Here is a 27,048-nt window from a genome sequence, read left to right as displayed (position 1 = left end):
ACTATGGCCACAGCTTCCTCCATGTGAGAGTCTGGGGAGAGGGCAGCTGTCCAGTGTGTTATAGGCTTTATGATTTAAGCTGGTCATTGCATGCCTGGAATTCCACTGCGAGCAGTTGCGCCGCATTACAGCAGCGACATGGTTTTCCTCCATCTACTGCATGTTCTGAACCCCCACCAGATAACCTGGAACACATTGGATGTGTGGAGTGTGCGTAGCAGCTGAGGAAAGTATTGATTTTCATCTCAGTGCCCATGATAAGAGGTCAGAGCAGCCACCCTGCCTGCGCAAACTCGGGTCCCATGCCTGCCCACACTGGCACCTATTTTTCACACATGCAGTAAGCAGTTCTCAGCAAAAATAGACAGTTAGAAGATCTGTTGATAGTCACACTGACATCATACCAGCAAAATTACGCAACTGACACCGTTCACCCTGTTTCAATGTCTAGGCTACATATCATAGACATTGAAAAATATAAATATTTTTGGAAATATTTTTTCCAAAGGGGCGGCATGGTGGTGCAGTGGTTAGCACTGTTGCCTCACACCTCTGGGACCCGGGTTCGAATCTCCGCCTGGGTCACATGTGTGTGGAGTTTGCATGTTCTCCCCATGTCGTCGTGGGGTTTCCTCCGGGTACTCCGGTTTCCCCCCACAGTCTAAAAACATGCTGAGTCTAATTGGACTTGCTAAATTGCCCGTCGGAATGCATGTGAGAGTGCATGGTGTGCCCCCTGCGATGGGCTGGCCCCCCATCCTGGGTTGTTCCCAGCCTCGTGCCCATTGCTTCCGGGATAGGCTCCGGACCTCCCGCGACCCAGTAGGATAAGCGGTTTGGAAAATGGATGGATGGATTTTTTCCAAATGCATGTTATTAAAGGAGAAAATAAATGGAGGTTACTTGTGTGCTGTGTAGTCAACATAAAACCCAATGTAGGCTGTAATAGAATTTATACTGTTGATAAGTTAACAGAACATTAGGTGAAATGCAGTAGTTTTCAGGTTTCACTCACTCAGAGGGTTAAAAAAAACCCACAAAATACAGCTTCAGGTTCCTTCTGGTCATTATCACTCAGTGGATCAATAAGTTAAATTGTTTATTTTTTTGGCCGTTTAAATTTTTTTTATTGCTGTTATTATGTACTTTGGTGTGCTGTACGCTACTGGCAATGTTAGTACAGTTAAGTTCAGTTGTGAATGACATGGATGAAGTATTGTGGCTGTAGTTGTTAAAAGTAAATTCATTCAAATTCATTCATATATTCAACACAATTATTTTGTATCTACATTTCATATTCAGTGCCTGTTAGCAGGAGGAAAACACTTTTATCCTCCTACTTTATGTTGAACATCATCTGGCAGCTGGGAAACCTCATGAATATTCATGAGAAAAGCACTATCTGATTGGCAAGTTGAATGGATCCCAGAAGCTGCATCTGACAAAACAGACCCACTCAGTGGCACTTCTGCTGGAATGACAATAACTAACGAGTGATGGCAAACATGCGACTGCATCACAAACGCTCTCAGTGGAATTCCGGGATTACACATGATTTTAGCATGCTACTTCAGTAGTGGATGTTTACGTTTTGCACAAGGACAAACATGGTCTACATACCATGAAGCTGAGTCTGCAAAACATCTGTAACTGTTTATCTTATTCAGGGCAATGGAGGAGGGGAGGGGCAGAGCCAATCCAGGAAGGCAGAGAACAACCAAGGATGGGGTGCTATGTCATCGCAGGACACACACACACCGTTCACTCACACATATACCTATGAGCAATTTGGTAACTCCAGTTAACCTCAGCATGTCTTTGGACTGTGGGGGGAAACTGGAGTACCCAGAGGTGACCCCACGACGACATGGGGAGAACATGCATACTCTACACACATGAAGCCATGGCTTAAACCCTGGTCCTAAAGGTACTGTATGAGGTACCAGTGCTAACCATCATGCCAGCCGTTATATAAAACAACAATTTTAAAAATAAAATAGAATTACCTGGCTATTTTTTTCATCTTGAAAATTCCTTTAATAGTTACAGTACACTAGCAACCCTATATTATTGTATCAAAGATACTGATTACTTTATTCCAGAGGCTCAAGGGTAAACATGGCTATACATCTTAGTGCGGAATCAGTCAGAAGACTCTGGCCACATCATGCTGCAGCCAAATTCCATATTCTTTCTGTTTCTCCTTATTTAATGGAGCAGAAAGTTTTATTTTTGGTTTCAAAAAGATTGCATCTTTGTTCTGTAACTGTGTTACCTACAGTGATTATTTAACAAGCCAGCCCTTTGCTTTGTGCTATAACTCATTTTGTAAGTTCCACAACCTTAGCAGTTAGCAAAAGCTAGCAGCAAAGATATAATGAGCACGTTGGACTTTTAAACTGCTTAGATGTGCAGATGTGTGGAGGTACATTTGGATTCAAGAATGAAAAACACTATATAGAAATATACAAAGAGACTTAAAAATTTCCCGGGGGGGAATTGTCTTTTCACGTATCTTATCCTATATTTTTTTGCAGCAGGCACTTTTATCCAACGCAACATATGTTTTGAAAAAGCAGCCCCTGTTGCAACTGGAGGTTAAGGATCTTACTCAAGAGCCCAACAGTGAAATCTTTCTGCTGATCATAGGATTAGAATCGGCAAAAAATGTTTCTTTAGATTACCTGATAAATACTGAAGGACTACTTTAACTGCTACATAAATCATAGTATAATGTAATATAATTACTAGTTTACTATTAGTATAATTCCATTTGCAACTCAATCAACAGATTAAGAAACAGTGGTCTTTAGGACCCTGCAACAAAACCATAGCCTGCAAGGGAAAAAGGAAGAAGAGCCCAATGATTGTTACAGTATGCAGCTGAACAGCACTGCGCTCTCTTAGATTGGAGAGAATAACAAATAGAAGGGGATTAAAATGCAGCTGAAATTCTGGGAAGAGATATTACAGAGCAGGTGCTATTATCTAGTGATATCGTCTTAAAGACTGAACATAGTGAATTATTTATTCAGTTAGAACTACGTGACACATCTAAAAATACATGCCTGCAGGCAGCACGCACGAGTGAAGTACAAGAAACGGAGGTGAGCAGAGCACCACAGTGCTTAGAGTGTCTAACTGTTCAGCAGCAGTGTACAGAACAAAGGTAAGCATGCTTTTAAGATACATACTTTTAAGTGTGGTATTGTACGACTATTGCTCATCAGGCCAGTACTTTGAAGCTTTTAGTGTAGGCATGGATATTTACAATTTAAATGATCAGAATGTAACGTTAATCTTTAATAATTTGTTTATAGGGACGTGAGTTGTACTCAGTATTGCGGTTTTAATGTAGTAATATGTTATGACATATTACTACAATGTAATGAGGTATGTTTGACATCACTGTTAAATGATGTTATTTATATAACTTTTACTGGTTCCAGAAATGTTAAATGAAAAAGAAATGGAACAGATTTTAGTTTTGCTTTTTTGGAGTATCAGTTGTATTATGCTGATGCGTTTTAGACGCTGAAAGTACTGGGCTAAAAGGAAGCCTCAGGAAATACCCTTATTAAGGGTAAGGTGATATCTGGTGATATCTGTTCAAAGGCTGATGAATGTTTTCAAAGGAAAAGGAAAGTGGGATGGAAATGAGAGCAGCTATATAATAGTGGTAACGGCAAATAATGGTGAGATGCTGCAGGCACTGTTGAGCCTGTTGCAGAAATTGTTACTTTGGTGAATTCCTCTATCCAGTCAAGTTGGGGTCATAGTTGAGTCAAAAATATATTGGTGTATTTGTTGTTAAGTGTAAATATTATGGTGATTTTTAGGAGCAGTTGTGAAATGGCTGACTTTCACAGACATATCATAGTTTTACTCCAAGTTTATTCCGAGTTTTACTCATTGTACTACCAGTTTCATCTGTACTTTCTATGATTTACTTAGTACTGCATGTTGAACATCTTTATATATATATATATATATATATATATATATATATATATATATATATATATATATATATAAAGATGTATTTATATATACATATATATATTGTATATATATGTGTATATATATATATATACACATATATATACAATATATATATATATATATATATATATATATATATATATATACACACACACACACACACACACAGTGAGTAACTTGGTTTGCAAGACGAGTGCAATTTTAAAATAAATTTTAACTTGATAAACGAGCGAGACCTTGCTGTATGAGTATTATGTAATTATGTATACGCTTTGTCTGCCTAGCGTCACGAAATCACAACTGAGCCGATGGTTCTTCTCTCTCTCACTGCGGTATTGTGGGTAATCACGCCCCATGCTCTATGTCAGTCGGCGTCCCTCACTCTTATACTCAAAATTTAGTAGAAAATTGCCGTAGCAGTGCGAGCGATGAATCTATTTAACAACAATGCAATGTCTACATTTCCGCGAAGTCGAAAAGGAGGCAAAAGCAGCTGTCATTGGATATGTTCCTTGTCGCACAAAAAGAAAAAGATTCCAGTGAGCCAACAGACAGCAGTGATTCTGTTAATTATAGGGAAAGTCCAAAAATAACCCTCCTCTCCTCTCTCATGTCTCCCTCACACCATCCACGATTCTGTCCAAAGGTGAAGTGCAGGTTAATTTGTTTTATGTATTTTTACTTTATATTTTGTATTAATCATTTTTATATGAATATTTTTGGGTTGTGAAATGAATCATCTGAGTTTCCATTATGTGTAATGGGAAAATTCGCTTTGATGTACGAGTGCTTTGGATTACAAGCACGTTTCTCGAACTAGTTATGCTTGCAATCTCAGGTTATATATATAATATATATATATATATATATATATATATATAATGAAAAGGAGTGCGAAAGCCTCAGATTTTGTTGAGGAAAAGCTAAAGATTGGCTTTGTCACTCCGAACGACACATGTTGGAATTCTATGTTCCTCTCAATGCAGCGCCTGGCTCACATAGCCACCTTGACTTCCCAGACCAGCAATCTAACAGTACCATTGGATGCCACTCCTGAGTATGACAGACTCCTTCTGCACACCATCTGTGATGAGTTTGGGCTTCGTTGATTCACTCCAGAGGAAATAGACTTCATCAACAAGTTTGTGAGTGTGATGGGTCCCTTGGCATGTGCTCTGAACATCCTTCAGGGGGAAAAAAACACATTCCTCGGCTACCTGGCTCCTACCATTGTGCAATTGAAAAATGATTTGGATGGTCTGTTGGATGAGAGTTCAAAGCCTACAGCTACACAAGGTCTGACGGCATGCCGCCCCCTCATCCCAACCTTGATGCAGTCACTCTCTAGAAGACTGGAAGGCTGTCTTGAAAACAAAGATCACATTCTGGCAGCCATACTACTCCCAGTGTTCAAGCTGGACTGGGTGGAGGATCAGAGTAAGCGAGTGCAGTACAGATTGATGTTGAGGGAAGAGCTGCGATCTGTGAATGTGCCTGAGTCTGAGCAACCCCCTGATGACCTTGAGGGGAAAAAGAGTGCTTCATCCTTTTTTAAGTTCAAGCAAAGCCCATCAGCTGTCAATAAGTCTGAGGTGGACATCTATCTGGACGCCCCAACCACTGACGAGTTTACTGAATACATGCTGCTGCCCAAACTGAAGAAGCTCTTCATCAAATATAACACAGCAATCCCACCAAGTGCTCCAGTGGAGAGACTCTTCAGTACCGGTGGCCAGATATTTAGGCCCAGGAGAAACCGATTGGGAGATGCCAACTTTGAAAAGCAACTGCTGTTAAACGTGAACAAAAAACAGTTTGGACTGAAGCCGTAGGCATGGTCTGTGAAGTGTTCATTACTTACTACAACAATGGCTTCTGTATGTGAAAGTTTTTATTTTTAATAGTTCAGTGAGATGGTGCCACACACCTTCAAGAAGCGTGAGAGTTTTTTTTTTTTTTAAATAAAACTAAAGAGATATTTTGCTGAATAATAAATATTCTGTTCTGTCTAGTTTTCATTTGAGATGGATATGATGCCGATATGTGTTTACAGTACTTTTCTTTTCCTTCCCTTGTCTAGTATTGGGGCAAGAGATAAATAAACCATGAATAAGAATCATATTTTGTGTCCTTTGTCTATACATGTCCATATATGCAAGAATGTAGGTAGGTTATAGATGTATGTTAAAACAAAATACATTTTCATTTAGACTATATATCGCACCTAAAAATAAAATGAACTGAACTTTGAACTAGTTCAAAAATTAAAATTACGAGCTATGAATGTGAACAGTTCACTTTGAGCATGTGTGAACTGAACTTTGAACTAGATCATGAAAAGTGTGAACTTGCACAACACTGTTGGATGGCTAGATGAACACCGCTTCAGTTCCCAAACTTCTCCTCAGGGGCACCTCAGCCGTTCCATGATTTTGTTAAATTTCACCAACAGCTCAATTAAATAATTAAATATATTGCTTTAAAAAGTCAGTGACAGATTGACTAGCTGTATGAGGTGTGCTAGTGGCCAAGTCAAAAAAATACATGGCTGCACAGGTCGGTCGCTGCAAATACTAGGATGATTTCAGCAGAGGTTCTGAAATGGCTAAGCGGATGCACTTTTCTCCCTCTCCCTCCCCTTATCTTCCCTGCTTTGCTCCTCTCGTCTCGTCTAGTCTACTGTCTTATACTTTGAGAGACTCTCTCAGCCCTGCTCTCCAAACTAAGTAAAATCATGGATTTGATCAGCTGGTCTCTCAACGCAATTGACACCATCTTCTCGACGCGAAGCCTTGGTTCGGGGGAACCCGACTGTCCTGTAGGAACGTATGCAGCTGGCTACACGATGGACGGATGATAGAGGTGGAGGGTCGTGTGCCTGGCAGCTGTTTCCGTGGAGGACATTGAAGACATCTACCTATTCGGAACCATAATTACAGGTATTATGCTGATTGGATTAGGCATTGCCCTGGTTTATCAAAGATTGAAGAAAACGGTGACAGCCGCTCAAAACCCCACTAGGCTGGCTGGAATGATTGATGGAGTGGGCAGAGCTGTTAGCACTCAGACTGTGACAATTGATCGCAAACTGGATAACATCACTGCGACCATGGATCGCAAATTGAATAACATCATGGAGAAGCTTACGGCTTTGCAAAAATTATTGGATGGCGGAGATCAGCGTGGACATTAGTGGAGCTGGAAATTACAGCTTCTCGCCCGGAAACCCAAACAACCCCATCCTATCAGGTTTTGGCTCCCCCCAATCAGCACTGGCCTCGGCCAAGGCCGCTGCTGAACTAACAACTCCCCCAGAAGAACAAGGCAGTGAGACTCTCTTGCATTCCTCTCCCCCAATCCCAAAGACTACCGCACCCTCCCCCCATCCCACGCCTTCGCCGCTTCATACCCCCAGCGTGAACAGGCGGGTCTGTGACCAGCGCCTCCATGGCTGCAGGACCGGATGGCTGTCTGTCTATGCTGGACTACCTCCACCTCCCCATTTCCCTCACCTGTTGCAAGTTGTGTCATTTTTATGTTGTAAGGTGTAGTGACCATGTGCTTATGTTGCTGAGGTGTTTTTTTCGGTTCCTACAATGTACTCCCCACTGGAGTACAGTCTGGGGGCTGTTTTTTTATTCTCCTCCTCTCTCCTCATGTTATTCTGTTTCTTTTCTTCTCTCTTCCCCTGTCTCCCGACCGGTCTACCCCCTACTGTGATGTTTGTGTAAATGTATGGTCGGTTGATGGCCAGTTTTTCGCTGGTACTTGTGACTAGTGACATGGTGTATTGCAACAGCAATAAAGGGTTCTCATCATCATCATCATCATCATCAAGCTGACACACGTTGACAGGCATAATATCATAGTATTACACCAACACGAGGATAATCTAAATATCATTTTCTTTGCCTACGTTCACTAACTGTTCCATGTTTACTGCCTTCGGTCTTGTGTATTTAGTCCGTGTTCAAGTCTGTTTCCCCAGTCCGGTCATTGTCGTAGTTTTCCGTGTGTATGTGTTTCTGCCTTAATAAGCCCTGTTTCTTGGATTACCGTCTACCTGACCCTCATTCCCCGCTCACTGCTTGCTCGCTCAACACGGATACCACAGAATGACCGGACTCATGAAGAAGACGCCTTCACTTACTGACGCTAAATACAGCGATCTGATCGAAGAGGCAGTTTATCTGCTACAGCAGCCGGAGGTCCGAAATGACACTACTGATTGTGCCTCGGCCGCACATACGGGACCAAGGGCTCATTCCTCATGGAGGAGGTCTGGCTGAACCTGCAGCAGCTGAGGAATGGATTGGCAGAGACAATGATGAGGCAAGTGGCTCTGGACAGCAGAGTATCCCCAGGTCCGTTACTGGACTCACCAGAGCTGTCCTCGACTGCGCCATCGAAGGGAAAAAAGAAGCGGAGAGACGTGAAACACAAGGAGAAGCTGGAAGAAGAACCGGCAATCTTCTTAAGGGCTGTCTATCCCTCCGCGGCTTCCTCCCCAGCCGCATATCGGGAGGAACCCCTCCCGATCCTGAACCCAGCGGTGTTCAGCCCCTGTACCATCACCACCACCGTTTCACCGTTGCCTGCTGCGATGTGGCCGGGATCAACAGCACACCCCTTTTCCAGGACTCACCTGGCCCTTAAAGGGGCCAGGTCCATTTGGTATGCCATCCCACGGGTCCCACAGTCTCTTAAAGGGGCAACGCCTGCTCTTGAGGTGCTAACCCTGGATGCAATGCCCGATGTTCCTGTCCCACCGGCGCCTGATGTTCCAGTCTCGCCCATCGTGCCTGACCTGCTGGCCACAGAGGCTCCGGTCCCGGTGGCTGACACGCTGCCCACAGAGGCTCGCGCTGCGTCCGTGCCCTTCGTAGCACCCTTAGTGGTTCCTGCAGTGCTACCACCCTGCAGGGTTCCAGTCCCGACGGCTGATGGTCTGCCTGCACCTCCCGCTACAGCGCCGCCCGCGCCTGCTGCACCGCCCGAAGCACCTGCTATGATGCCTGCACCGTCCGAAGCACCTGCTGCACCGCCCGAGGTCCCGCCTCCGCCTGATGCTCCTCCTGTTCCTGAGGCGCCTGCTCCGTCCGTCCCAGCTCTCCTGGCACCTGTCCTTCAACTTGCCTCCTCACTCCCACTGAGGTCCCCACCTGCTCCAGCCTCACGGTTACCTGCTGGCCCTGTGGCTGCCGCCTTTTCCCGCTGGGGTTCCCTCTGGCTCCCCCTTGTCCCCTTTTAACACCCTTGCTTCGTCCCTCCTGTGTCTGCTCCTCAGCCCTCTGTGTCTCCGATGTTCCCTCCTGGCCCTTTCGTTCCTCCTTTTGTCTCCTTTTCTGGTGCCCCTCTGCCTGTCTCTGTTCCCTATGGTCTGTCATTGGTTGTCCTGGTTTTGTCCCTGTGCCTGTTCTGTGTGTCTGTTCTGTTCCCGGTGTCTCGTTGATGGTTTTGCTTTTGTCTTCCAGGTCCTATGTCCCTGGTCTTGTCTCGTCTGTCGCCTCCCCAGAGGCACGCCCAGAGTGTGCGCCTTTTGGGGGGGGGGGGGGTTCTGTCATGACCTGCTCGTATGCTCCTCCCCTCATTAACTCCATGTGAAATCCCTACGTTCACCAGCTGTTCCACATTTCCTGCCTTCGGTCTTGTGTATTTAGTCCGCGTTCAAGTCTGTTTCCCCAGTCTGGTCATTGACGTAGTTTTCCGTGTGTATGTGTTTCTGCCTTAATAAACCCCATTTCTTGGATTACCGTCTACCTGACCCTGATTCCCTGCTCCCTGTTTGCTCGCCCAACACAGATACCACAACACATAACCTAATAAAAGTGTTAAAAGTTGCAGCATAATTCAAATATTTCTTTAATGACAAAATACCAAATATTTTCATGCCCAAAACACCGCAGATTTACCCACACATCAAAATCTGTGATGTTGAATGTGTCATAATAAAAGCAGACACAGTAATGCAGGCAAATGTTTATGACATGTTCTCCCTGAATTTCTCATTGTACCTTCATCTTCTGGTCCAATCCCCAGAATACATTCAAAATAAGGATCTTCTGAGACCCATCATCTAAATACAAAATAACATACAGAAAGAAAGAAAAGCACTGCATTTAGGACTGATCAAAGGAACATCCAACTGAAGTTCAAGAAGAAAAACAAGAATGTCAAAACAAGGACACTCCGGTTTAGTGTATTTGATTACGGGAGGCTGTGGTTTCCTTGGCCAGCATCTGCTGCGGACACTGTTAGAAAGAGAAGACGAAGTCATGGAGATTCGCCTTTTTGATCAACTCACCCGACCAAACCTAGTGGACCATAGCACCGGTAAGTGACTTAACCATCCATCCATCCATCTACCCATCCATTCTGAGGAGTGGCTCAGTAGGCTAAGCTTCCTCAGCCAGTTTGAGTCTTGTCAGAATAGTCACATGCCTGTGGACCCTTAAGCAAGGCCCTTAAGCAACCCCAGGGGCTCTGCATGCTGGCTGACCCTTTGCTGTGACCTCCAAACTTGCTCTCACCTTGGAGAGCCAGATGGGGTAGCTGAATAGAAGCATTCCAATGTCTCTGTACTTGTACATTTCATCTAACAAATCACTGATCCAGTACAGGGTTATAGGAAACCTGGATGCATTAGGCAGGGAAAACCCTGGATGTTATGCTAGTTAATTCATCAACTGAGTATCTTTCATGTGTTCAAAAAGAATACTTACTATATAAACCATTTACATGTAAGTCATATTCATGGTTTCTTTACTGTTTATATACATTCATTCACTTCTGTGACAAAGGCAAACCTTTTGTCACAGCTTGATTTGTGTTTCGCCTCTCCTGCTTATGACTCTCTTAATTCTTTGAACTGATGCACCTCTTTAGAGACTTGGAGTTATGAATACAAGATTGTCATCTAATGAATGTCCAGTGGAGTTAGTAAATAACTATATGGCATATCCCACAATTCCTACCTTACCATCTCCTAGAAAGGGTGAAAGTGGTGTTGATTCAGGGCGACATCACGGATTATGAGAGTGTGCTGGTGGCAGCCACAGGGGCAGACCTGGTCATCCATACTGCTAGCCTGGTGGACGTATGGCATCGAGTCCCTGAGGAAACCATCCACCGGGTTAATGTTCAAGGTTAGTGAAAGAGCATCATTACAAAAAGGAAACATGGATGCAGGAGATCATTTCTAATACAGCGATTTAATATTGTCTGTTTAATATGTGTTCTGCCTGCTTTCTGCCCGTCTGCCTGCCCGAGCGATTCCTCGCTCCCCAGCAATCGCGGCAACCATAACAAGGAGATAATTTCTAATACAATGATTTAATATTGTCTGTTTAATATGTGTTCCTTCCTTGCTGATTGTCGCTGCGACATTCACATGTTTCTCGTTTGGCTCTCAACGGAGGCGGTCGCACTTCTTACCCTCTCCCTCCCCTTATCTTCCCTGCTTCGCTCCTCTCGTCTCGTCTAGTCTACTGTCTTATACTGTGTCTGTGAAGAGACTCTCTCAGCCCTGCTCTCCAAACTACGAAAAATTATGGATTTGATCAGCTGGTCTCTCAACGCAATTGACACCATCTTCTCGACGAGAAGCCTAGGGTCGGGGGAACCTGACTGTCCTGCAGGAACGTACGCAGCTGGCTACACGATGGACGGATGGGAGCGGTGGAGGGTCGTGTGCCTGGCAGCTCTTTCCGTGGAGGACATTGAAGACATTTACTTATTCGGAACCATGATTACAGGTATTATGCTGATTGGATTAGGCATTGCCCTGGTTTATCAAAGATTGAAGAAGACGGTGACAGCCTCTCAAAGCCCCACTAGGCTGGCCGGAATGATTGATGGAGTGGGCAGAGCTGTTAGCACTCAGACTGTGCAGATGGATCGCAAACTGGATAACATCGTGGAGAAGCTAACAGCTTTGCAAAAATTATTGGATGGCGGAGATCAGCGTGGACATTAGAGGAGCTGGAAATTTCAGCTCCCCGCATGGAAACCCAAACAACCTTATTCTATCAAGTATTTGGCTCCCCCATATCAGCACTGGCCTTGGCCAAGGCTGCTGCTGGAACTAACAACTCCCCCAGAAGAACAAGGCAGTGAGACTCTCTTGCATTCCTCTCCCCCAATCCCAAGGACTTACCCTCACCCCATCCCACGCCTCCGCCGCTTCATACCCCCAGCGTGAACAGGCGGGTCTGACCAGCGCCGTTTCTATGGCAGCAGGACCGGATGGCTGTCTGTCTCTGCTGGGTCACCTCCACACCCCCTTTCCGCTACCCGTTGCAAGTCGTGTCATTTTTATGTAAGGTGTAGTGCCCATGTGCTTATGTTGCTGAGGTGTTTTTTTCGGTTCCCACAATGTACTCCCTACTGGAGTGCATTCTGGGGGGTGTTTTTTTATTCTCCTCCTCTCCCACCATGTTATCTTGTTTCTATTCTTCTCACTTCCCCTGTCTCCCGGCCGGTCTTCCCCCTACTGTGATGTCTGTGTATATGTAAGGTCGGTTGATGGCCTGCTCTTCACCGGTACTTGTGACTGGTGCCATGGTATATTGCATCAGCAATAAAGGGTTTCCAATGACAATGAATGACAAATGACATCTCTGGTGACTCTTCCTAAGTCATTAGACAGATTAGAAGAGCACGGGGGGTCATGAGGTCACTGGAAGAAGTAGTGTGGCACTCCCAATGTCTTTGTAAGAGGGCGAAGGTCCAAGTCTTTAGAGTCCTGGTGCTCCCTGTTTCTCTGTATGGCTGTGAAACATGAGAACGTCGCAAATCATGATGCAAAGTGGTTTTGCTAGCTTTGTACATATTGCTAACTTTCATGCCGTGCAAGCATGTCATCAAAATGGCAATGGCATTGTCAGCGTTTTGCTATTTTAAGGCAGCAAAATGACATTGTGCTTATGACCAACAAAAACCATGTCTTAAAGAGCATAGCTCAAGGGGAAGTTCCTCCTTACTTTGTAACTTAACTGAAATTCTTCAGATTGGTAGGGAATGTTCCCCCATATATCCTATCAGATGGCCTTTATCAGTCAGCAACCTGACCCATTACTAGGGAATGAAGCCATATCACATATTTTTTTTACATTCTTGTTTCATAAAATCATCTTTAACAAAATCATCACCACAGTCAGGTTAACACAAAAACACACACACACACAGGATTATAATTGTTGGTTACAATATTCCCTTTATACCTCTTGAATACAAAATACCCTGCTTATAGATCATGCACATACATGGTTTATCAAGTAATCATTATGAGTAAAAGCAACACCAATTACCAATATTGATACTAATTAATAATATTGATTAAGCTCTTAATATTTACTGATTAATTTAAAAATCATTTCCACAGGAGTGTATGCATGAGCTGGATTTTGGAGAGTGAAAGAGAAGACAATGATTAATCATCATGATGATTTGTGCTTACCTGACAAAATATTGAAGGAAATATATTTTCCATGATGACAGCAATACTGACTGGTACAGATAAACCAAATTATTTGACTAGAAATTAATTCAATTATTTGACTTGTCAAAACAACAGCATTGTATTTTCTGGAGACGGACAATCATAATCATTTTAATTCTTGCTGTTTAAAGCACTCCTAGACAAGTTTGTGTGAAATTTATGCTGAACTCCCAAATATTTATTAAAACAAAATAACATTGCAATATTTGAAAAGTTTCCAATGCCGAGCTATCATAGTATATTAAACAAAATACTTTATTTCTTGTTATGATAGAGACCTCCCTCTCACCAGCCACCTCCTCCAGGACCACCCTGGGAATATCAAGGCATTCCCAGGCCAGCAAGAGATATAATCTCTCCAGTGTGTCCCAGTTGGACATGCCCGAAATACCTCCCCAGGGAGCCATCCAGGAAGCATCCTAGATAAATGTCCAAACTACTTCAACTGGTTCCTTTCAATGCAGAGGAGTAGTGGCTCTACTTTGAGCCCCTCCTGAATGTCTGAGTTCCTCACCCTTTCTCTAAGGCAGAGCCCAGACACCCTGTGGAGGAAACTCATTTCTGCCACTTGTATCTCATTCTTTTGGTCACTATTCAAAGCTTGTCACCATAGGTGAGGGCAGGAATGTAGACTGGTATATGGAAAGCTTTGCCTTCTGGCTCAGTTCTCTCTTTAGCTAAACAGAACGGGTACAACATCCACATTACTGCTGACACTGCACTGATCCACCTGGTGATCTCCTGTTCCTTTTCTCCCTCACTTGTGAACAAGACCCCGAGATACTTAAACTCCTCTGCATTAGGCAGTAATTTATTTTTAATTCACTCAGGTGTGACATCATTCCCAGCTCTGACTTTCAACATCTAAGGTAAATGGAATGCAACATTAATGCCCCAAAATTTAGTAAAAGATTCAAAGGGAGCAGTTTAGTAAAATGTAGATTATGCGTCAAAGCTGACCTTTCATCAGCTTTAACGTTCATTTTCATTGGCATCTCTGACCTGACATTCATTTCTCAAATTCTATCCCACGTTTTTGTATATTCTAATTTAATGCCTGAGTACAAATATAACTGATGTAATACCAAGGCCACATGAACAAACACATATGAAATAAACAGTATAACCAAAGCACTGAAGTCCATCAACAAAATACTGTAATTCTGGTCTTTGGATGAAATAAAAGAGTTATACAAATGAATGGTTTTAACAAACCTCGTATTATGGGAAGTGATATACAGTCCATATAGACAAAAGCCACATAAAAATGCAGACAGAGGTTTCACACCATTTAAGCTACATTTACATACATAGTATTTGGCAAATAAGTACAGTGTTCCAAATTGTGTGTATATTGAGTGATTGTCAAGATCCTTTTGCATATCAGGGCTAATTACTTTTTGAAAGTTACCGCATCTGTCGAGAGGGAACAATATTCACTGGCAATTGACTAGCTCCCCATATTAGGAGCCAAACTCGCGAAGTCGTCTTCTCCATAAGAGTGGTCAGATACTGTGTCCTCACCCAACATGTCACACATATCCCCATCATGTTGCTTGGGCCCTGGCAGAAGTGTGACAACATTACCTGTAACTGCCCACCACAAAAAAGGCCTGTGACAAAGCATGCATTGTGAATTTGTGTGATGACCTTCTTTTACCTGAAATGAACTGATGAGTGTGGAATCCTGCCAGTGGCTCTGGGGATGCACTTATGGGCCCTTTACCACTGGCAGATGGGCATTTTTGCTGAATAGCCACCTCTTCAGCTGCAGTGAAGTCTGGCACAGCTGACCCTCTCCAGTTTATGTTCAGCCTTCTTCCTATTTGCTTTAAAAGGAAAGAAAATTGATTGACCTCTAGCTAATACTATTAATATTTAGGTTAGAACTAATCCATGCCAGTTTAAATAATTCATTTTCCAAACCACTTATCCTACTGGGTCGCGGGGGGTCCGGAGCCTTTCCTGGAAAAAGCATGAGGCAGGGAACAACCCAGGATGGGGGGCCAGCCCATCGCAGGGCACACTCACACACCATTCACTCTCACACGCACAGGCAATTTAGCAACTCCAATTAGCCTCAGCATGTTTTTGGACTGTGGGAGGAAACTGGAGTACCCGGAGAAAACCCCACGACGACATTGGGAGAACACGCACATGTGACCCAGGCGGAGACTTGAACCCGGGTCCCAGAGGTGTGAGGCAACAGTGCTAACCACTGCACCACCACGCCACCCCTAGTTTAAATAATATTTTAGTAATTTACTCTAACTTTTCCCAGGTCCTTGGGGTGTTGGTACTTGCTGACTAAATATGATGGACTAAATAATTCACAGTGGAAATGCAAAGGTTGCGATATTAACAGTTAAAATGGGCATTTAAGTGTTTAATTTGCCAGTCATTTTTGCCAGCCACCCTCTCTTGTTTTGGCATCTTTTGCTGTGTTGCCTTTGGTTCCTATCATTTCCTTTAATTCCTTGTATCCCTCCAGCAAAAACTCTTGCTCTGCTAGGGATAAAGAATCACAGACTTTCCAATTACAGTACAGACGCTCCTCTACTTGCGAACGAGAGGCCGTTCGTAACTTGAAATGTTCGTAAGTCATTATTCAACATCATTTTAAGGTTATACACAAGTACAAAGAACTAGGATGCTGGGAGTACAGAGACTACGCTGCTGGTACAGCGGGAGTAGTGGCCAGAAGTCGTAGTAGGCGAAATTGGTGTGCAGAAAAAAAACTGATGTTGTGGACAGGAAATGGGAGCCGGATGAACACAATTTGGACTTACAGTCCTTTTCGTTCGTATGTCTGAAAGTTCGCAAGTTGAAAGTTCGTAAGTAGAGGAGCGTCTATATACTTTTGAGTGTCGATATATCTAGCCTAGACATTGATTACTGGAGCGTACAATTATCTTGGATGATTTAATCCAGCTTTTTGGATCCAATTCTCTTGTGGTTTTGAAGAACTGAAATAGCCAAATAACCGTGTCCACAATTAAAAGATCTGGGATGAATTCTCTGATCGACAAACATAGAACACTCCTCCCCCTCATTTTTAAGGTTAAGCCTGCTATAAACTTATCCTTTTCTTTGCTGTCATTGCCTTAAGTTTGTGTTAAAATTTGAACTGGTCTAGATCTTTGAACAGGTGCATCTAAGCAATGTACCTGCAAGTTTAGAAAGGATCAGATAGATCATTTTTGGTTAATGCTGACAAGATCAGGTGTTCAAGCTGCCCTTCGCTTGCTTTTACTGTGCTGTGCTGCTTTAATTTTGGTGTAGTTTCTCTAAAAATTTGAACACATCCATACAGTCACTATTACAATATGTCTGCAAAGGTTGGAAAATATCTGTCAAATATTTTTTGAGTTATCACGCTAAAGGGATTAAATGTTTTAAACTACCATTTTTTTTTGCTATCACGTTGTCATATTGCTTTGACTTCAGGGTGATCAGCCTTAAAATTTCATCACTTCCAGTTTTTTTTCCACTTAAGCAACTTTTCCCCTATAATCTATCTGGAAAGTTAGAAAAAGATCAGTAAAAGACTTTTAGAGTGACTATGTTCACAAGACCAAATGTCTTTTACAGTTGCCATTTAATTCCTGCCACACAGTGCTGCTGTTTAATTTTGGGAGCAATTTGTCTGAAAATAAGAGGTTTTTTTTTTGTTTTAGAACCAGCAAAGCAGTATTGTAATTGAATACATAATGTTTGTGTATTATGTTCTCAAGAACAGACTGGGGGCAATTAGGCTGTATGTAGGAACCAAGAAAATATAGATTTTCAACAGTTAATCACTATAAACCCATATAAAAAGGCACTCAATGAAATTAGTCTTCTACACTACTCATATGAAGGTGTTTTTGCATTCTTCCTAGTATGATGGTTGGTTTGGTTGTTTTATGTATGATCACTCAAAAGAAATATACGTTTATTGTTGCATTTCATTTCTTGTTTGCAAATGTGTGTAGAGGGTGCTAGAATTAGTCAAGTATGCATGTCAACACGGCACATTTTCAGGAAGAAAGTGAGAAACTCTATGGGGAAGGAACTGGTTTCTTTTTTTGTAAATGCTGAACATTTCTACATCAGTGAACCTTGACATGAGAAGCTGTCACCCAGCTCTCCTTGCAGTCACTTACCAATGGTTAAGTTGTTCCCATTCTTGTACCCAGTTCAGATCACAGCTTTCTCTATGGAATTACCTGTATAACTAAACAGTACCACACTGGCTATTACCCTCCATAGTCCTTCCTCACCCTGGTTTCACCATAATTTCCCTACTTATAATTAGAATTAACTATGAACTGAATCATGAGACCAAGTTTGTTCAGTCCCTTTACTCTGCATTGAGACTGGGTTACCAAAAGAATTCAGGAGGAAGTTCTGCCAATTCCATATATTAAACCTTCTCTGTGTCTCAGGAACAGCAAATGTCATCGAAGCATGTATGGAATCTGGGATCCAGTACCTCATTTACACAAGCAGCATGGAGGTTGTGGGGCCCAACATCAAAGGAGACCCGTTTATCAGGTAAGGCTCATAGTCTAGTGTAAAAGAAACCACCTCTAGTTTCTATGATTTTATGCCTTTTGTACATGGACTTCCTATACTTTCTGGCTTGTCCTCTTTCCTTGTATCTGCTTACTTATTAATCTTGTGGCACTCACAGTTATGTAACGTAAAGCCAAAGAGGGATAGCGTGATGCAAAGTATGTTAATGTGTTTCTTTCTCATTGAGAGTAATAGGAGTATAACCATATCTTAGTATAGGTCGGCTAGCTGCAACATTTCTGCAGAGAAAAGATGCAGGGATTCATTCAGGGTAAGAGAGAAACACATGACTCTAGTTTATATATTCAGTACATGAGTCATTCTATAATAAGGAGTATATGCAAATCAACCAAAAAGTCAGTAAGTCAGTGTACTTTTTTGCTAAATAGTCAAGTTGTTTCCACAGCCCCATGATGTGCTAAATGCATTAGTTACCAAGCTTGTGCTGTAATGATTTCTGAAATATTTAAATGAAAGTGAACATTCAATTCATTATCTTATCAACTGTGTTACAGACAAAAGTTGTGTCATACAAGACATGAATGAGATACTTCACATTTTATAAAACAAGTGTTGGAAAGATCTTGAGTCTATTCGCGAGTTGTTTTGAGGTTTTCTGTCTAACTGATTTGAAAATTTGAGTTTCACAATGGATTTTCTGAGGGCTGATGTCATCAAGGATGAATAATTTTTCCAACATAAATCCACATTACACTGTATTTAGAGTTATTCAACATCTTTACGTAAGACTTTCTTCTCTAAAAATGTCCCGTATGATTTTCATTGCAGTTTAGCAACATTTAAAAGATTTATGACACAGAACTCAGAGGTAACACAATTGACAGGATGCTTTAGGAGAAAGACAACCCTTTGTTTAATGGGTAACTCTCATTGAACAATAAAAATCATCTCATTAACTTTTAAACATATGCTGTTAATACTGAATTTTTCTCCTTCACAAACAGTCCTTTCCAACTTATCCTACTTATAGTTTACAGTATCTCTTTTGTTCTTTAATGTTTCCTTTGAATTCTGTAAAACTGACACACACAGCAACATGTGCATGATGCTCTTGCCTGTTATGTTATGTTAGATCATATTTTTTTTCTATTATATCCTTATGGACTATGGACGTTAACATGAATGGACATTGTTTATGCCTGTAAATTAACTGTAATTTCACTTGTTCATATTTTGTCATGTAATTTGTGTATGATAATAATACTTAATGAATGTTTTTATCAAAAACACTCAGTGTAAGCATAAACTATGACAATAAACCCTGTCAACATTGTCAATTGTGTTAATCCCTGTGAACCGTGTTACAATTGATTGGAAACACAGTTGATAGGTAACATAGTTGACATTCCATTCATTTTAGGTCCTTGTGCTAACTGCTAGGTGCACACATGTCACCTGATGGCCTTAATAATCTCATGTTTAAATAAACTTTCTCTGCATTTTTGTAAATATAAAATCTAAAGCAAGTACACAAGAACATGTTAACACAGTGTCCCTTCATTAAAGGAAGTGACATCGTGTGGTGTTGGTCATGTGACTTGGGAGCAAACCATTGCTAGTTATAGGGGTCTTGTCAATGGGTAACACAGTTGACTGAGATTTCTTGGACACAAAATGAATAATTTAATGTATATTAATGAGTCAAATAATTTTTTATGTTTTAAGGATTATTCTGATCAAATAATGATGAAAATAAAATACAAAATCATGTATCCTACTGTTAATTTGAAGAGTATGACTTGACCTTTAGCAAATTGGACAGTACAAAAAAATACCAGTATAGTGTTTGCATTTTCTGCAAAATAAATGATGAAACCAGTTGACTTTTTTGCATTAGATTTAAAAGAAATGTGCTCCAGTGTGAAATAGATCACTGCTTGAAGTAAATATTTAGTAAAATTGATAAAAAAAAAAACAACCTGTGGACATGTATGACATGTAACCCTGATTATAGAATGACTCACATATTCAACAAAATGTGGCAGAGTGTGTTTTGTTCGGCACGCTCACATTGCCTGTGCATGTTTGGGCAATGACACATATAGTTATGACTGAGAAAAGAGATGAGCTTATTTTGGAATGCCTGTTTGAGGGCAATAATTAGGGGCAAGTCTGTGCACATTGATGCCAGACAGGGTATTTCCCGCTATTTGGGGATGGAGACATGAGTGACTTCTGTTTTTACACCATATTAAAAGCAGAGTTAACCCGGTGGGTATAACAGGTGATATACTGGCTCCACTGGCTTCCTGTGGCTGCCCACGTCAGATTCAAAACACTGATGCTCAACTATGAAGCCAAAAATGGACCAGCATCCTCCCACCTAAAAGCACTCATCATACCACACACTGCACCACGCTCTGTCCAACCCTCCAGCTCTGCTCGACTGGTCCCACCATCTCCCAAGGCACAAGGAAGACATGCAAGACTCTTCTCTATTTTGGCACCTATGTGGTGGAATAACTCCAAACTATAGTCTAAGAGTAGTGTCAGGAAAGAGCAGTATAATGAAACTGGAAATTGGTACCAGGTGATTTCCAAAGACTGGCGATAAGGAGGAGGGCAGGGTTGCTGCGTTGGATACCAGATTTGGAGTGGAACTAGTCAGGATACGTGCCAATAACAGTGATGTGTGAAGTACAATGTAGGTGATCCCAACATGCTTCAAAACCACCACCATCATCCCCGTGCCAAAGAAGTCTTCAGTGTCCCGCCTCAATGACTATCGTCCCGTTGCAGTCACGCCCATCACCATGAAGTGCTTCGAGAGGCTCATCATGAGGTACATCAAGTCCCCACTGCCACCCTCACTGGACCCCCTGCAGTTTGCATACCGTCCCAACCACCCTACGGACAATGCCATCACCACCACACTTCATCTGGCCCTCACCCGTCTGGACAAAAAGGACACTTATGTGAGAATGCTGTTCATAGACTTCAGTTCAGCATTCAACACCATCGTTCCTCAGCATCTGATCGGGAAGCTGAGACTGCTGGGCTTAAACACCTCTCTCTGTAACTGGGTCCTGGACTTCCTGACTGGGAGACCTCAGTCAGTCAGGATCGGGAGCAACATCTCCAGCACCACCACGCTGAACACAGGAGCCCCCCAGGGCTGTGTGCTCAGCCCTCTACTTTTCACGCTGCTGACCCACGACTGTGCAGCAATGCACAGCTCAAACCACATAATAAAGTTTGCTGATGACACAACTGTGGTGGGTTTGATCAGTGGGAAAGATGAGGCACCATATAGAGAGGAGGTGCGATGGCTGACGAACTGGTGCAGAGCTCGTCCGCAGCACTAAGTTCCTTGGTGTCCACATCACGGAGAACCTCATGTGGACCCTCAACACCAGCTCCATTACCAAGAAGGCCCAGCAGCGTCTCTACTTCCTGCGGAGACTGAGGAGAGCGCACCTTCCACCCCCAATCCTCACCATGTTTTATAGAGAGACCATAGAGAGCATTCTCTGTGGCTGCATCACAGCCTGGTACGGGAATTGCAACGTCTCGGACCGCAAGACCCTACAGAGGATTGTGAGGACAGCCGAGAAGATCATTGGGGTCTCTCTCCCCTCTATTACAGACATCTACACCACACGCAGCATCCGCAAAGCCACCAGCATTGTGGATGACCCCACACACCCCCTCACACACACTCTTCTCCCTCCTCCCGTCTGGCAAAAGGTTCCGTAGCATATGGGCCTCCACTGCCAGAATGAGGAACAGTTTCTTCCCTCAGGCCATCAGACTCCTCAACCGGAACTGAACACAATCCCCACACACACACCTGTACATCTGTATATACTATTTATTGTTATTTATTGCCTCTCAACTCTTCACTCTTCTATACCACAGAATTTTTGCACAAATAATCCTCACTGCTATCATACAGTAACTCCACTGTTAATTTGCACTGTATGTTGTCTTGTCTTGTCAATCTGTACTGTTATGCTGTCCTGTCTGCATTTATGATGTGCTCTGTCTTTGTCCTGCTCTGTGTTGCATCATGGTCCTGGAGGAACGTTATCTCATTTCTCTATATACTGTGTGTATGGTTGAAATGACAATAATACCTACTTGACTTGACTTGAGGTGGTACAACATGGGTCGCTGCTTCATTTAGTGAACGTACAACAATATAGGATTGAGTCAAAGCAAATTGGGTTAGTGTCCTTCAAGCTGTGTGAGGTTAGGGACCTGGAGAGATTATACTGCACTGGCCTTAAGGAGGATCTGAAGCACTTAGCTGTGCATCTGTAGAGATTAGCATTACTAAGAAGTATGTGCTCTTTGTTGACTGGACAGGTCTTATTATACAGTTTGGGCACCCCCTCCATCAGCACATCCAAGGAGTGCAGACCCAGTCCTATCACAGTTTGTTCAGCTTAGCAGCCCCCTTCACCCCAATATCTCCTCCCTCTAGCAAACAGCGGCAAAGACAGTGACACTGGATAAGTAGGACTCATACAGCATGTAGCAGTTTGTCTCAGGACTTGAGCCTTTACTCTGCACTTTATTGCAGACTCTTGTGCTGTCGTACTGAAAGCTCTTCATACGTGATCTGAGATGCTGAAGGACCAATTCGCAAGTATCTTCATTATATGGAATGTCATTGCCTCTGGTCATTAGGGGCACTGAAGCATTCAGATAACAATCAATGGCCACGTAAAGCTAGAGCACATGTAAAGTAGCACAGCCATATAGACTAGTTTAGCCATACAACTGGGTAATGACTCTGGTTTCCGGTTGCTGTTAGATCTATGCATGCTGTTTTGCTGCTCTGTCTATGCATGGCCTGGTGCTATTTTATTTTAAATAACTGTTAACCCAGTACTTCATAAGTGGTCAGAAGACATGTGGATTATAGCTGTGTGTGTATAAGTACTTATGGCAGAGAAATCTGCAGCATTATCAAGTTGAATAACGTGCCCTAAATATTGATTTTTCCCAGTGAGTGACTCAGTGACTGCAGTTTCAAAGAGGACTCTGTATTCACCACATATTCTTTGTCTGCATACCAGCTGGTTGCAGCACTTCCTGTTTTGTTCCTGCTCTTGCCCACAGGCCCTGTCCCCTCTTTGATTGTCTTTGTTTTCTTTCAGTTCGCCTACATAACCCAGGCCTGCAGCCACATCATTCACTGAATAAGCTCTGGCTTTAGATACCGTCTAGCACGTCATTCCTTTCGGTCCTCTTTTGTTTCCAGCTGCATACTCTCTCATTTATGTTGTCACTTGATATTAACCCCCTTGATCCCTTCCAGTAAAGCTAAATCATCAAATGGATTTGCTCTGATCCCCAGAGGGAATGAAGACTCCTTGTATGAAGTGTGCCATGAGATGCCCTATCCCAAAAGTAAGGCGGAAGCTGAGAGATTGGTGCTGGACGCCAATGGCAAAAAGGTACACAGACAGTGACATTTCAGTCTTCAGGAGCACCAATAATGATCCCCATTTTCTTTATGGTGGCTGTATACTTCAGACAAAATCGACGGAATACACATTTTAGCAATACAACATCGTATGACCTGTAATTACCAAGCTGACCACAATTTGGCCACACTGTGCAGGGTCCCCAGGGCAAACTTCTTTGTTCGTTCTGATCTCACACACTGACCACGATTTCCTGATATAATGTGACATTCGGGGTTGGTCAGCAGGACTAATTATTCAGTTACCAGCATGCTTTGCACTGCACCGTGCGTATTTTAAAATTGGGTAAATAAATATATGTATTTGTGCATTTATGTTGATAGTAAATGTCGTAACCATGTCATGTTTACCATGAAATGCATGTATTTCATTAGCATGTAACATTGAGTGTCATGTAAATTGTTGGCTTCCCTGTCTGTGCTGCCTCCAGTATTAAACCAATAGTAATTATTGAAATAGAGACCAGCTTCCATTTTTAAAAGAACTGTTGTCTCTTTTATTAAAACAACTCAGGCACTCACCACAATATGTTTATCTGTGATCTGTACGCAGGTCTGCTGCAATGAAAACATTCTACAGCTTCTAGGGTTGTGGAATGACATAAAATGAACAAGGTGGCGGAGACTTTTTAAGTATGCTGCAGATTGTTCACACCATGTTCGATTTTGTTTTGTCCACCTTCAAACGCGTAACACTCAATTCAGTTATGAGGTAGCCCTAAAAAAAAAATAAAGAGCAGCCCATTCAATGAAATTAAAGCATTACAGCACAGGTATTTTGGTAAACGATGATTATACAGAACAAAGAAATTAGATAAATGGAATCTATAAGTCTTCAATACCATTTATATGCACATCAGTCTGCTTTGTAATATTTTGCAGTAGTACACAGTCTAAACCCATAGACCGGCTTTTCTTTGCCATCCCCACTGCAGGGGAAAGAAGGTCTTTCCCTGTGGACCTGTGCCCTGCGGCCCACTGGGATCTACGGGGAGCAGCACCAACTCATGAGAGAATTTTATCAGATGGGAGTGCGCACTGGGGGCTGGGTGATCCGGGGTATTCCACGTGACACGGAGCACGGCCGTGTTTATGCAGGTGTGAACTCTGGTTAGCGCTCACACAGAACACGGTCTCTCCGCCTGCAGACAGCCACAAACACATCTGCAGTTATTTTTGGACTTTTTAGCAGAACTACTTTGTGTTTAACTGTTTATACAGCTCCATATTTTACTGAAGTGATTAACATACTACACCATCAGAGACCCCCTACACAATACATTATAAACACAACTATTATAGTTATACCTTGGGATTCAAGCCGCATACTCAAATTCTTGGCTTAACAAGCCATAGATACTGATACCCATATATCATGTATCATGTATCTGAGTGAAAAAGACCAGGCATGACAAATGCCATTGTAGTTGAACCACATTAGAGAAATATTCTAAATATTTCTCATTATTTTTCGTTGTTATATTGTTTTTTATTCCTAACATTATCACAGTATGAAATGTAATGTATGCTACTGCAAAAAAAATAACATATAAGCATAGAAATCCGTAATATTGCATCATTAACTGTTTGGCAGTTAGGTAAACAGTGTTTAAAATATTATCATGCTCTGAAATAGGTACTTTTAAGATGATATGGATACTTTGGGGGGGATATTAACTGGGGTTTTTTGAATTGCCCCATAAGTTATAATAGAAATAGTTATAAATATTTGAGTTAACTATATTCATGTGGTTTCTAGGAATCAGTTACACTTGGACAACGGGGTATAGATGCACTTGCTTATGCACACCACCGAGTCACATGATATGAAGTGTCCAATCTTATCCAGTGTGCTCCACTGATACCTATTTCCACCACTTTTAGGCAATGTGGCCTGGATGCACCTGCTGGCAGCCCGCAAGCTGAGACAGCACCCCCACAGGCTGGGAGGGGAAGTGTACTTTTGTTACGATGACTCACCCTACAAAAGCTACGAAGACTTCAACATGCAGTTCCTGTCACAGTTCCACTTCCGCGAGGTGTGCGTGCCCGTGTGGATCCTGTGGCTGGTGGCGTGCTTCAACGACCTGCTACATTGGGCCTTGAAGCCTGTGTGGCTCTACACGCCGCTGCTGAACCGCTACACGCTGGCCGTGGCCTGCACCTCTTTCACGGTGCGCTCTGATAAGGCCGAGCGGCACTTTGGCTACCGGCCACTCTACAGCTGGGAAGAGGCCAGGGCACGTACACAGAGCTGGGTGAACACCTTCACGGAAAGCCCTAAAGATACCTGACCCAGCTCACATTACCTCCCTTTTAACCAAGCATTTCTCTGTCACTTTCCTCCTTGTCATATTTAAATTCTGTTCTCTAAATTATTCATTCTTCTAAGTCAATGACGACATTTTAGGTAAAGAATTTTGCTGTACTAACAGAAATACTACTAATAGTAATATCAGATAGTGTACAATATATAATATGACATGTTAAACAGTTTCATTTATAATAAATTAAATAATCCTTATAACCACAAATATGAATTTTGTTTCCACTGATGCGTGAGAGCACAGCTTCAGCATCTCTGTGTCTGAATTCTGAAAAATGCAGATTAATGATTAATAATTTCCTTTCTAGGGCGGCATGGCGGTGCAGTGGTTAGCACTGTTGCCTCACACCTCTGGGACCCGGGTTCGAGTCTCCGCCTGGGTTACATGTATGTGGAGTTTGCATGTTCTCCCCGTGTCGTCGCAGGGTTTTCTCCGAGTACTCCGGTTTCCCCCCACAGTCCAAAAACATGCTGAGGCTAATTGGAGTTGCTAAATTGCCTGTAGGTGTGCATGCGTGAGTGACTGGTGTGTGAGTGTGCCCTGCGATTGGCTTTCAGTCAGTATTGCTGTCATCATGTAAAATATATTTCAAACTGACAGAGGGGCAAAACCCATGACAGAACCTGACATAAGATGGGAAAGGCGGACAGACAGACAAGGAATGGGGACAGAAAGGGAACAGGTGGAACAAAAGGGCCAGGAGTGAATGGAGGGAATACAGGAGGACGAGGAGCAGGGACGGGAGGAACAAAGGGACGAGGAACGGAGACAGGAGGGACAAAGACGGGAGGAGTAGCAAACAAAGGAGGGACATAGGCAGGAGAGTAGGGAGAGAAGGAGGGGGAATAAAGGGGAACCCGAGGGAGCCCCAGCGGGCGACGGGTGGCAGCCGGAGGGGCCGCAGGCGGCCGGGAGGCCGGAGCCGGAGGGGACCTCAGAGGGGCGGAGGAGACAGGGCGAGGGACAGGCTAAGGAGACAAGGAGGAAGTCGGAGGGATGGCCCCGGAAGGGGACGAGGGAGCTGCAGAGGACTCTGGCGAGGGCAAGGAGAGTGGGGGAGCCGCAGCAGGCGGCGACGTCCTCCAATGCGCTGAAGCAGGGGGACCCCCAGGCGACTGAGGAGCCACAGCGGGGGAGTCCCCAGGCGACTGATGAGGCACCGGAGCGGGGAGCGAGGCAGGGTGACAAGGCTGTGGAGGGGGACCCGC

General features: G+C 43.1%; 1 protein-coding gene across 3 annotated transcripts; it reads left to right on the top strand.

The window, feature by feature from the left end:
- Positions 1-2,688: 2,688 nt before the first annotated feature.
- On the top strand, positions 2,689-26,642 carry LOC125741671 (3 beta-hydroxysteroid dehydrogenase type 7-like). Of its 3 annotated transcripts, XM_049012886.1 has the most exons (8): positions 2,689-3,169; positions 8,973-9,052; positions 10,042-10,335; positions 10,992-11,147; positions 17,929-18,037; positions 23,385-23,484; positions 24,449-24,611; positions 25,398-26,642. In XM_049012886.1, exons 3-8 carry the CDS (start codon positions 10,173-10,175, stop codon positions 25,805-25,807), a joined length of 1,101 nt encoding a protein of 366 aa, XP_048868843.1. In that variant the 5' UTR covers positions 2,689-3,169; positions 8,973-9,052; positions 10,042-10,172; the 3' UTR covers positions 25,808-26,642. The 3 variants fall into 3 exon arrangements, with proteins under 3 accessions (XP_048868843.1, XP_048868841.1, XP_048868844.1); XM_049012884.1 differs by lacking the exon at positions 8,973-9,052; XM_049012887.1 differs by lacking the exons at positions 2,689-3,169; positions 8,973-9,052 and adding an exon at positions 9,080-9,156.
- Positions 26,643-27,048: the final 406 nt, after the last annotated feature.

Source organism: Brienomyrus brachyistius, chromosome 5 (genome assembly GCF_023856365.1).
Source record: "Brienomyrus brachyistius isolate T26 chromosome 5, BBRACH_0.4, whole genome shotgun sequence".
Classification (NCBI taxonomy): Eukaryota; Metazoa; Chordata; class Actinopteri; order Osteoglossiformes; family Mormyridae; genus Brienomyrus; species Brienomyrus brachyistius.
This window is presented reverse-complemented; position numbering and strand designations above follow the sequence as displayed.

What these genes read in the sequence shown, in the direction of transcription:
- LOC125741671 (XM_049012884.1), top strand. Translation starts at nt 10,173, where the DNA reads ATGTCAAAACAAGGACACTCCGGTTTAGTGTATTTGATTACGGGAGGC. An exon ending in CCTAGTGGACCATAGCACCG is followed by an intron (nt 10,336 to 10,991) that starts GTAAGTGACTTA and finishes ACCATCTCCTAG; the next exon opens with AAAGGGTGAAAGTGGTGTTG. An exon ending in GCACGGCCGTGTTTATGCAG is followed by an intron (nt 24,612 to 25,397) that starts GTGTGAACTCTG and finishes CACCACTTTTAG; the next exon opens with GCAATGTGGCCTGGATGCAC.